This window comes from Malania oleifera, chromosome 7 (assembly GCF_029873635.1).
Source record: "Malania oleifera isolate guangnan ecotype guangnan chromosome 7, ASM2987363v1, whole genome shotgun sequence".
NCBI classification, from domain to species: domain Eukaryota; kingdom Viridiplantae; phylum Streptophyta; class Magnoliopsida; order Santalales; family Ximeniaceae; genus Malania; species Malania oleifera.
In genome coordinates, this window is record NC_080423.1 from 12514048 (window position 1) to 12526392 (window position 12345).

A 12345-nucleotide genomic window follows, 5' to 3' on the forward strand; every position below is an offset into this window, starting at 1 on the left:
AAACCAATGTTTAATAGGATGTCTATATGTCTTGAGGCATAAAGAAATGACTTTAGAAGTTTGTAGTGTTGTAGGAGATGGCTTAGTGTTAATGGTTGCACTTTGAACAGGTTTAACAAAGGGGAGCTACTTTTGGTAGTTGTTAGAGACAAAAATAACACCACAACATCCTTTTGCATGGGCAATAGTTGAATGTGAGAACACAGATTCTTGGTTCTAGTTCTTAAGCCTTGTTGTGATATGGATCGAATAAATAGAATGCATGACAAAATAAATAACAAGTAAATGCAAACACAACCAGAATAAGAACAGCAACAGATTTTACATGGTTTGGCAAAGCCTACATCCATGGAAGCAATGACACACAAATTTCACTATAAAATCACAATGTACACAATACACTTCTCAAAATGATCACTCACTACTTCAATATATGCCTAGAATAACATATATAGAAGTTACTCAGAGGTTTCCCTCCATTTACTCAATCACCCAACGTTCAAAAATTCAAAATTCAAAAAAACTGCTCGCAGCCCATGCCTTTCGTCAATGAGTCCAGGGATTCATCGACAATCTATAGAAGACCACTCGTTAATGATAAAATGCTTTCGTCGACGAGTCTAGAACTCTGAGATTTTCCTACTCGCGGTATTTTCTCGTCGACGATTTCAGAACCTTTGTCGATGAGTCCTGGCTATCCTCTCGTCGTTGAACACAAAGCATTCGTCGACGATCTCCTACTGTGCTGCCCTTTCATGTTTTTCCTTCTTCCTTCTTTGTTTAAGAAAAAAAAAGTATAAGAGCCACAAAAAACAATCTCCACCTTGGCAATTATACGCCCTTTAGGAGAATCCCGAAAAATATGTTTAACTGCTCCACCTTGAATTTGTAAATAGTTGGTTGGGTATGTCTCCCTTCATCACTTGGAGACATGGAGTAAGTCCAAGCAATGTTTGAACTTCTCCGAAGTAACTGATTTTGTCGGAATATCCACTGCATTTTCAGATGTGTGAACTTTCTCCAACACAAGCTCACCCGAAGCAATCAATTCTTGAACCCTGTGAAACCTCACATCAATGTGCTTGGTTCTAGCATGGTATATCTTATTTTTCACCAAGTAAATGGCACTTTGACTATCATAATGTAGCACAACACCATCTTGCTGTAACCCCAACTCTCTGACTAAACCCATAAGCTATAAGGCTTCCTTTGTAGTTTCGACAACTGCCATATATTTCGCCTCATTGGTGGATAATGCTACCAAAGACTATACCATGGATTTCCAACACACTGGTCCTCCTATAAGGGTAAACACATATCCCATTGTAGACCTTTTGTCATCCATATATTCATCATAATCAGTATTAACAAACCCCATAACTGAAGGATAACCCTGTTGCTTGTTGAACATGATGTCATATCCCGATGTACCCCGTAAGTATCTAAGTATCCATTTGATGGCTTCCCAATGTTGCCTTCCTGGATTAGAAAAAAACTTACTTGCCACGCTCATTGCATGAGCCAAATCTAGTCTTGTACACACCATGACATACATCAAACTCCCCACAGCACTAGCATAGGGGACCGTTGACATGTCCTGGATTTTCTCATCCGAACTTGGGCAATCTACAGTAGACAACTTGAAATGATTCACCAGCCATACTAAACCTCTTCAACACCTTCTGTACATAACCGCCTTGAGATAACCATAACCTCCCTGCAGTTTTGTCAGGACGAATCTCCATCCCAAGTATTTTCTTGGCTGAACCAAGATCCTTTATGTCAAATTCCTTATATAATAGGTCTTTTAATTGATTCACGTCAGTTAAATCCTTTGCAGCTATCAACATGTCATTGACATACAATAACAAGAAAATAAGAGAACCATCCTCAAGCTTATTCACATATACGCAACAGTTATACTCACACCTTTTGTAGTCAATCTTGCTCATGTAAGAATCAAATCATTTATACCATTGCCTTTGAGACTATTTCAGCCCATAAAGAGATATCTTCAACCTGCAAACAAAATTTTCTTTTCCCAGTTCAATAAATCCCTCCGGCTGTACTATGTAGATTTGTTCCTCCAAGTCACCATGAAGAAACTTCATCTTCATATCCATTTATTCCTAATGAAGATCGAAATGAGCTACCAACCCCAACACAATTCTGATAGAAGTATGTCCGGACCACTAGAGAAAAAATCTCATCATAATCTATATCCTTCTTTTGTGAGTATCCTTTTGCCACCAACTATGCCTTGAATTTATCTCCTTCCTTTTCTAAAATTGTCTCCTTCTTCCTTTATACCCATTTACAACCTATCAGTCTCTTCCCATTTGGAAGCTCCACCAAGTCCCAAGTTTTGTTCTTATGTAGCAATTCCAACTCCTCAATCATTGCTCCTATCCGCCTATCTTTCTCCTGGTTGTACACTACCTCTTGAAATGTAGTTAGATCATTGCAACAAGTAAGGGAAACATAAGATACTAAATCTTCAAATCCTTACCTTGATGGAGGTCTGATAGTGCGTCTAGATCTCCATATAGGAATATCGTCGACTTGCTGGTTCCCCAAGGTAGAGCTCCCTGCAACCATAAGACCATGATTATTTCCGTTGCCTTGAGCTTTCAACTCCACCTGCACAACATGTTCATCACTACCCCAACTTTCTGGCTCCTATTTGTTTTTTTCATACTCTTAAGTACGCTTCACCATAGCCTTCTCATTAAAGACTACATCCTTACTGATCACCACCTTGTTTGCCACTGGGTCCCACAACTTGAACCCCTTCACACCTTTTAGATATCCCAAAAAGATGTAACAACGAGACTTCGGGTCAAGTTTATACCTCTCCTCACTAGACACATGGACATAGGCTGAACACCCGAATACCTTCAATCTGGAGTAGTCTACTGCATTTCTCGTCCAAACCTCTTCTGGCACTCTACCCTCTAGTGCTGCCCTTGGTGATCGGTTTATCAAAAAACAAGTCATACTAACTTCCTCAACCCAAAAGTTCTTCGGTAGCCTTGCATTAAGCCTGATGCACCAAGCCCTATCAGCAAGAGTCTGGTTCATTCGTTTTGCCACACCATTTTGTTAAGGTGTCCGGCGAATTGTAAAATGTCTCTTCATGCCCTACTCCGCAAAAAACTCCATAAACTGAGAATTAGTGTACTCGGTCCCATTATCCGACCTCAAGTATTTGATTCTTCTCCCCGTCTAGCTCTCCACTTCAGCCTTCCAAATCTTAAACCTTACAAATGTATCCGATTTGTGATGCATGAATTATTCCTAGACCTTCCATGAGTAATCATCAATAAAACTCACATAATACACATGTCCACCCTTTGATGCAACTCTAACTGGGCCCCAAACATCTGAATGCACATAGTCAAGAATACCTTTCTTCTTGTGAGTAGCTGATCCGAACTTTGCCCTGTTTTGTTTTCCAAGAACATATATCCTACAAAAGTCCAACCGACATGATTTCAAGCCCTTCAAGAGTTTCCTCTTGTGTAGTTCCTTCATGTCATGTTCCCCCATATGCCCAAGGTGCATATACCACAAGACTGTCTCATTTGATTCAGCATCCACGGTTGCAACTCCACCTACAATGGTAGTTCCCTACAATGTGTAAATATTCTCATCTAGTTTCTGCCTTTTCATTACAGTCAGTTATCTTTCAATACCGTCAAGACTTCACATTTAGATTTGTAATTGAAGTCATTACAATCCAAAGTGCCAAGAGATATGAAACTTTTTCTCAACTCAAGTATATGTCTTACATTACACAATGTTCTTACAGCACCATCAAACATATTTATCTTTACATTTCCTATGCCAACAATCTTGCAAGAAGCATCATTACCCATAAGAACTGATCCAGAATTCACTAACCTGTAAGTGCTGAACCACTCCTTGTTCAGAATCATGTGATAAGAACATGCTGAGTCAAGTATCCAAGAGTCCATTAGATTATCTGACCCCGCTGAAACTAATAAAACATCACCATCCACTGAATTTTCTTCTTGAACAACATTTATAGCTTTTGAAATCCCCTAATGTTTTTTAGCATTTCCCTTCTTCCAATCCGGACACTTTGGTTTCGTATGCCCATTTTTACCGCATTTATAACACCGAATTTCTTTCTTCTTCTTGGATTGTTTTCGAGATGATTTCTGACTAGACCCATTCTTAAACTTTCTTTTGCCTCACTCATTACTACCCTTTACCATAAGTCCTTCTCCTTCTTCGCATATCTTCAACCTTTGATGAAAATTTAACAAGGCACTTGGTACCTCTTCCAGATTAAGAGCTTCTTTTCTTTTCCCCACATAAGAGTGGTGACAAGATTTTCGTAGGTATAAGTCAAGGGCAAAGAATTTAATAGCATCAAAGTCTTATCATCCTCATCAAACTTCACATCAATTCTCATCAAATCACTTATGATTTGGTTAAAAGCATTGATGTGTTGATCCAGACTTGATCCTTTAACCATCTTAAGCCAATATAAATGCTGCTAAAGAAAAAGTTTGTTATTGAGGGATTTAGACAAGTACCGACTTTCTAACTTTCGCCAAATAGCCGATGGAGAATCCTCCTCCATCAACCCATAAAGAACTTTGTTGGCCAAACACAAGCATATTGTAAACGTTGCCTTTGCTTTCAAATCTACCAATGTTGCCTCATCCATTCCTTTTGATTGAGTATCAAGCAAAGCCTTAGTCATTCCTTGTTGCATAAGAATGTCCTTCACTCTCCTCTACCATAAACCGAAGTTTTCGATTCCATCGAATTTGACAACGTCAAATCTTGTAAAAAGACGGTCCCGATGCCATAACAATAATCGCTCTAATACCAATTTATTGTAATATGGATCGAATAAATAGAATGCACAGCGAAATAAACAACAAGTAAACACATACACAACCAAAATAAGAACAACAACCAATTTTACATGATTCGACAAAGCCTACATCCACGAAAGCAATGACACACAAATTTCACTATGAAATCACAATGTACACAATACATTTCTCAAAATGATCACTCACTACTTCAATATATGCTCAAAATAACATATATAGAAGTTCCTCGGAGGTTTCCCTCCATTTAACCAACCACCCAACATTCAAAAATTCAAAATTCAAAAAAACTGGTCACAACCCAGGCCCCTTTCGTCGACGAGTTCAAGGATTCATCGACGATCCTTAGAAGACCATTCGTCAACGATAACATGCCTTTGTTAACGAATCCAGAACTCTGAGATTTTCCTACTCTCGGTATTTTCTCATCGACGATTTCAGAACCTTCGTCGATGAGTCCTTGCTGTCCTTTCGTCAACGAACATAGGGCATTCATCGACGATCTCTTGCTATGCTTCCATTTCATGTTTTTCCTTCTTCCTTCTTTACTTAAGAAAAACAAAGTATGAGAGTCACAAACAACAAGCCTATTAAAGGAAGATTGTAGCATTTAGATGGAAAAGGATGGACAGTCCAAACAAACCAATAGAAGGTAACAATTGCGGCATTCATTTGCACATTATTTTGAATTTAAGGCACTCAATAATATTTAATATAAGGTTGTTGGTTGCAAAGTTCAGTACCTACCATTACAAAGCTTTTCCTATATGTGAAGGTAGGAGTTGTGCATGGCAACTCTATGCTAACTTTAGGAAATACTAGAGAGGTACAATATTCCAAGATCAATTCTTTACCATTGCCAAAGAAACTAATAAAATTTTTTTAAGTAAATAGTAGGCGAAAAAGGGAAGTTATTTGATGAAGTAGCCAATGTGCTTAAAACATAGCCAAAATTTTGGTGCAAGGCATTCTTTCTTCTCTACTCATAATGGGTGTGATGCAATCACTAATAATATGAGTGAAATTTTTTAATGGTTTCATTATTAGGACTAGAGCTTTGCTAATAATTACAATTTTGGAGGAGATAAGAAAAGCATTGATGGATAGGCTTACATGAAGAAGTTAAAGAACTTAATAGGTTTGTTAGCATATCCTTAAATCATTGCATAAATTGAGAATAACAATGATAGTAGGAGATTTGGCATCTACTTTTGTAATGGAGACAGGGGATATGAGGTGAGAAAGGGATTAGAAGGATTCACTAACATATTAGAGACTATTACTTGCACGTGTATGTCATGGAACATGACGAGTATTCCATGCCTACGTGCAATTACAACCATTTAGCACAAGAGGGAGCATGTATAGGATTATGTGGCTTTTTGGAATAAGGTGACCACATGGATGAAGGCATATGCCAATTTGTTGCAATCAATCAAGGGTTTCAATCAGTGACCAACAACCCAATATGAACCCTAACTACCTAACTACCACCTTCATCAATGCCTATGCCAAGCATAACAAAGAAAACAAGGAGGAGAGATGTAGGTGAAGAAATGAAAAACTATTAAAAGTGCAAGATAAGTTCAAAGTGCATCTAACATTTTCACTTTAACCTAATAATTTTTTGACAATAAAATCAAGTGTCTAACTTAAGATTCTTGTAAAATCATTATATTGCAAGTTTAAAAAAATTAGATTTAAATAAAGGGAAAGGTCCACTACAAAGAAAAATAAGCAACCAAAATGCAGTAATCTCTGCTCCAAGGCCAAAAAAAATAATATCAAATATTCATGAGAAGAAGCAAGGCTGTAGAACTCAACAAACTAAAGCTAAATCCACACAAACACAAGGCAACCATAAAAAACCTGGCAATTGTGATGCCACGACTTGGTAGCACTTTGAGATGTGAGTCAATAAAGCAACTTAAAGAGAGCAGTTTGCAAGCAAGTGGTAGTAAGGACATCAGTAGGCAAAAAGAAAAAAAAAACCGAAGTAAATGAGCATGTTACAAGCAAGGGATCATTTTATATATTTATTTGTTTGTTACAAGGCCTCAATCTACGAGGTTCCCACAATATTCAAAGAAATATTGAAATTCTATTTCTTACTTCCTCAGCATACTCTATACAGATTAACAATTAAACCAGGGGAAAATATTCAAACAGTTATTCCGCAAATGCAGACTTGAAGTAACAGCCATAGTCTTCATGAGTACGAAGAAGTAGTATTTACCTAGGTATGTGGATGGTTGGCCAATTTCAGGTATGTCACTCAATTATTCTTCTACTTGATGCTTAGTTAAAGATTTGAAGGATTTAAATGAACATTTAGTAAGGAAATATTGTTAGATTTTAATCTAATATTCTATTGTAATTTTACCAAAATAGGATGTTTAATTATCATGATCTTCACAAATATATTACCTTTGATGCAGAAAAATAAAGAAAGCTATAAATTAACATACCGAGATCGTTCATGATATATATCAATCGGGAAGAACAATTGAAGAAATCGTTTCTCTCGCTTCACCTTGATATCTTTCGGTACTTCACTAGATCATATTGGAGTAGGACTGATGATAAGAGAGCAAAGGTAGAGAGAGGACAATTTCTATATATCCCTTTCTTTTCATTCCATTAGATTACTATATATTAGCTACTCCCCATAATAGTAGATATATAGGAAAACCTTTTCACTTCCAGCCATTAATCCTCACATTATTTTCAAAGCTAAACTCTTTAGTTAACCCATAAATGTGACCTTTCATTATCCTCATCATATGTCATTACCCTTATCATATAGGACACATATGGGACATACTCTTACATTCTCCCACTTGGCCCATATGAATGACATTAATACGGATTAAAAAGATAACTATAATGTACGCATAACATTAGCTTATTCATATGTTAGTGAGATTACCATTATATCATAATTAAATAACTCACTAACATGAGTCATGGCGGTAAATATCAATAAAGCGACATCTTTCCTTCCATGTACTACAATACTAGAAAATCACTTAACTATAATCCATAATAGGAAGTAACCATAATGTCTCCGTAATGTCTTTTGTCAAAGACCATTCCTGTTAATAATAATCCATCTCCATAATTACGTAATTGATGGTAAACAGGAAACAATGTTCAAAAACACCATTAGTGATATCAGTATACATGTTATAGAACAAAACATAAAGATCCACAATCATACATCAAGGATTACAATAAAGATCCATGTGATCAGCATGTTCTTTAAATGTCTTCAGTGCCAACCCCTTAGTTAAAGGATCTTCTATCATGAGTTTAGTCCTTATATGTTCTATAAGCACTATTTGTTTCTGAACTTCCTCCTTAACGGCCAAATATTTGAGCTCCATGTGTTTAGCGCCATTAGAATATTTGTCGTTCTTGGAGAAAAAGATTGCTGCTGAATTATCACAACAAATTCTCAGCAACCAGTCTATACTGTCGACAATTCCAAGTCATGAGATAAAGTTTTGTAACCACAAAGCATGAATTGTGGCCTCAAAGCATGCCACAAATTTAGCTTGTATAGTAGATGTTGCTATGATAGTCTGTTTGGCGCTCTTCCACGACATTGCCCCTCCAGCTAATAGGAACAAATAACCCAAAGTTGACTTTCGACTATCAAAACATCCAACAAAATCTGAGTCGGAGTAACCAGTCAGCTCCAACTAATCTGATTTTTGATATGTGAGCATATAATGTCTTGTTCTTTTCAAATACCTCAAAACCTTCTTTGCAGATTTCCAATGCTCCATTCCGAGATTACTTTGGTATCTCCCGAGCATTCCAACTGCAAAACTAATATCCGATCTCATACAAGCATGCATATACATCAAACTTCCAACAATAGATGCAAAAGGAATATTTTCCATTCTTTTCTTTTCTAATTCATTTTATGGACAATCCTTTGCATTGAACTTGTCCCCTTTGCAAATAGGAGCAGGAGTTGCCTTACAGTCAGCCATTTGAAATCTTTCCAGAACTTTATTGATATAACCCTTCTAAGACAACCCTAACAATCCACATGATCTATCACAGAATATTTCAATTCCTATCATATAAGTTGCCTCACCCATATCTTTCATTTCAAAGTTCATAGAAAGAAATCTCTTGGCATCATTCAGTATACTAAGATCATTATTGGCAAGCAAAATATCGTCAACATACAGAATCAAGAAGATAAACTTGCTCCCATTGACCTTTAGATATATGCACCGATCAACATTATTTTCCTTAAATCCAAAGGTCATAATGGTATCATTAAACTTAAAATACCATTGTCTGGAAGCTTGTTTGAGTCCATAAATTGACTTCTTTAATTTGCAAACCATATGCTCATTTCCTTTAATCATTAAACCTTCAGGAAGATCCATATACACCTTTTCGTCTAAACTCCATTCAAAAAAGCAGTTTTCCCATCCATTTGGTGTAACTCTAAATCCAATTGAGCCACCAAAGCCACCAAAGTCATTATGATTCTAAGAGAGTCCTTTTTCGATACAGGAGAGAACGTCTCTTTGTAATCAATACCTTTCTTTTGAGTGAAACTCTTTGCTACAAGTCTAGCTTTATATCGTTCAATATTGCCATTATAGCTGTGTTTGGTCTTCAAGACCGACCCATTTACACTCGATTGTTTTAAAACCTTCAGGCAAATCAACAATGTCCCAAACTTTATTCTGTTCCATAGATTTCAACTCATCATTTATAGCATTGATCCACTTTTCAGAATTATCACTTTCAATAGCTTGTGAAAATGTAACCAGATCCTTACTAGTCCCTAAATCATATTCCGATTCTTGCAGATATACCAGATAATCATCTAAAATATATTATCTCCTTACTCTTTGAGATCTCCTTAATGTTATTTCTTGTGATTGTTCTACAATTGGTTCAATGGTGACATTTTTATTACAGATCACCAGATTATTGTTTAATATTCTCATAATGTTCAATAACTGGAGGAACAACAATATCTGTTAAGGTCTAGATATCGGGATAGGAACCCAAATTTCTTTAATGACCACATTACGTGATACATCACTCCCACTAATTTCACCATTCTCAAGGAACTTGGCATTACCGGTTTAAACAATTTTCACACTATGGTTAGGACAGTAAAACCTATACCATTTATACTTTTCTGGGTAACCAATAAAGTACCCACTCACAATTCAAGAATCCAAGTTCTTTTCGTGTGGATTATAGATTCTAGCCTCCGTTGGACAACCCCAAACACAAAAGTGCCTTAAACTCGATTTCCTTCTTGTCCATAGTTCAAAAGGAGTTTTCTAAACTACCTTACTGGGAACTCAATTAAGCACATAAACAGTTGTCTTAAGGGCCTCCATCTATAATGAAATGAGTACTGAGGAGTTACTTAACATACTTCTAACCATTTCCATAAAAGCACGATTACACCTTTCTATCTAATTGTCGCTCAACTTCAAGCAATACACTTTTCATAAGACGAAAATCTTTATGTTCAAAATACAAACCATAACTATTATTATCAAGTCTTGACATGGAAATTAAATTGTTAGAAATAGTTGGAATATAAAAGGTATCAAACAGGTCTAAACAATGACTCGACTCTAAAAATAAACAGAAGGTTCAAATGCCAACAACGGGTACTTGATTTCCATTCCCCAAGACTATAAAGTACTCATTTTCCTTTATGTTCTAGATTGTAAGGTATCCCTACATCAAATTTGAAACATGAACAGTTGAACCAGAGTCAATCCACCTTGTATTAGAAGGAACTTGTGTCATATTTGATTCGAAACATACATAAGCTGATACCTTACCTTTCTTTTCGAACCAAGCTTTACGTTTTAGGCAGCTTTTCTTTAAATGCCCATAGCCACGACAGAAATAACATTTCGGTCCATTAGGTTCCTTGTAGTGAGCCTCATTTCCATAAGAAGTACCTGCTACCTTCAATGGATCTTTCTTCAAACCTTTCTTTGATTTCTTTCATATACTTCCAACTACATGTCTCGTAACATTAATTGAATGTTGTCATTGTTATTTAAGTCTTGCCTCTTCTTGAATTAACATGCTTGCCAATTCATTCATATTCCACTTTTCTTTAATAGTGTTATAGTGAATCTGAAATGACACATATTGAGGAGGCAAAGAATTCAGAATAAATTGAACAGTGAAGCTCTCATCAACATTCATTCCCAGAGATTTAAGTATAGCAGTTAGACTAGTCATATCAAGGACATGTTCGTTCATTCCTCGGCTACCATCAAACTTCATGGTAGTAAGTTCAGCCATTAATCTCCCTACAAGGGACTTGTCTGCATAATGAAACTGATCTTCCACAGCCTTAAGATATTCCTTTGCATTTCCAAGTTGAGGAGGTGTTGACTTAATATTGTTTGCTAGACACATCCGCATAAACATAATACTTATTCTGTTAGACCTTTCCCATGACCTATACAAAGTTCACTGCTCCAAACTGCTTGTTTCAGTAATAGCAACCATTTTATCTATTTGCAAAGCTAAATCCAAATCCAAAACACCAAAGTGAAACTAAATATGTTCATTCTAGTTAGAGAAATTTGTCCCATTAAAGATCAGAAGAGAAGAAGCTAGCGAATGTAGTGAAACAGGAACATACATTGCGATAAAATAATCACAACATTAATGTTTTGAGTAAAACATTACAATTAGTAAATTGCATTTAACCATTGGATTAACTTATGCAATATACTAATATTCACCTTTAATGGTGATTTTCACCCACCTAGGCATAATTGATAACCCTAAAGTTCAATTGGTTGTCACCTTTGGGCATACAATCCATTCTCACTTTCATTCTATCAATTATCCTAATTAATTTAATGATTACTTGAAAGTTGGTGCACCTTTGGGTCAACCATAATAATCAAATAATCATTCCATAATATTTTTTTTTTTTGCAAAATCACATTTCATTTCAACGTTTATATTTTTTTCTAACAAGATCACTTTGGTGACAATATGCTAACTATAATATAAACATTGATTGATTCCTTACTCGCGCCGGCCTGACCATAAGGCCGTTGAGGTGTTTGCTTAGGGCCCCCAAAATTTTATGACTATTTGACACAACTCTTGTAAGTTGAAATTGACTACATCTATTATGTCTCTAACTCTCTATTACTCTCATCTCTTTCTCTCTGCTTCTCCGTCTCTCAAAAAATCTCTCCATCTCTCTCTCTCTCTCTCTCTCTCTCTCTCTCTCTCTCTCTCTCTCTCTCTCTCTCTCTCTCTCTCTCTCTCTCTCTCTCTCTCTTTCTCTCTCTCTCTCTCTCTCTCATCTCTCGGTCTTTCTGTGATTTTTGCTCCGACTCTTGTGTTCATCATCTTCGGGCCTCCGACTCTCTATAATTTTCATCAACCCTAATTTTGATTTCAGTGTTTATGCATTATTTTTCTATTGTTTTCA

The 12345-nt window shown here is 36.3% G+C and overlaps 1 protein-coding gene across 1 annotated transcript; it reads right to left on the reverse strand.

Annotated features, from left to right (window-relative positions):
• Positions 1-9294: 9294 nt before the first annotated feature.
• LOC131160754 (uncharacterized) lies at positions 9295-11306 on the reverse strand. Its single transcript, XM_058116635.1, has 2 exons — positions 10950-11306; positions 9295-9552 (listed from the first exon to the last, which is right to left on the reverse strand). The coding sequence occupies exons 1-2, from the start codon at positions 11304-11306 to the stop codon at positions 9295-9297; spliced, it is 615 nt and encodes a 204-aa protein (XP_057972618.1).
• Positions 11307-12345: the final 1039 nt, after the last annotated feature.

What these genes read in the sequence shown, in the direction of transcription:
- LOC131160754 (XM_058116635.1), bottom strand. Translation starts at nt 11,306, where the DNA reads ATGTGTCTAGCAAACAATATTAAGTCAACACCTCCTCAACTTGGAAAT. An exon ending in GCATGTTAATTCAAGAAGAG is followed by an intron (nt 9,553 to 10,949) that starts GCAAGACTTAAA and finishes ATTTGCCTGAAG; the next exon opens with GTTTTAAAACAATCGAGTGT.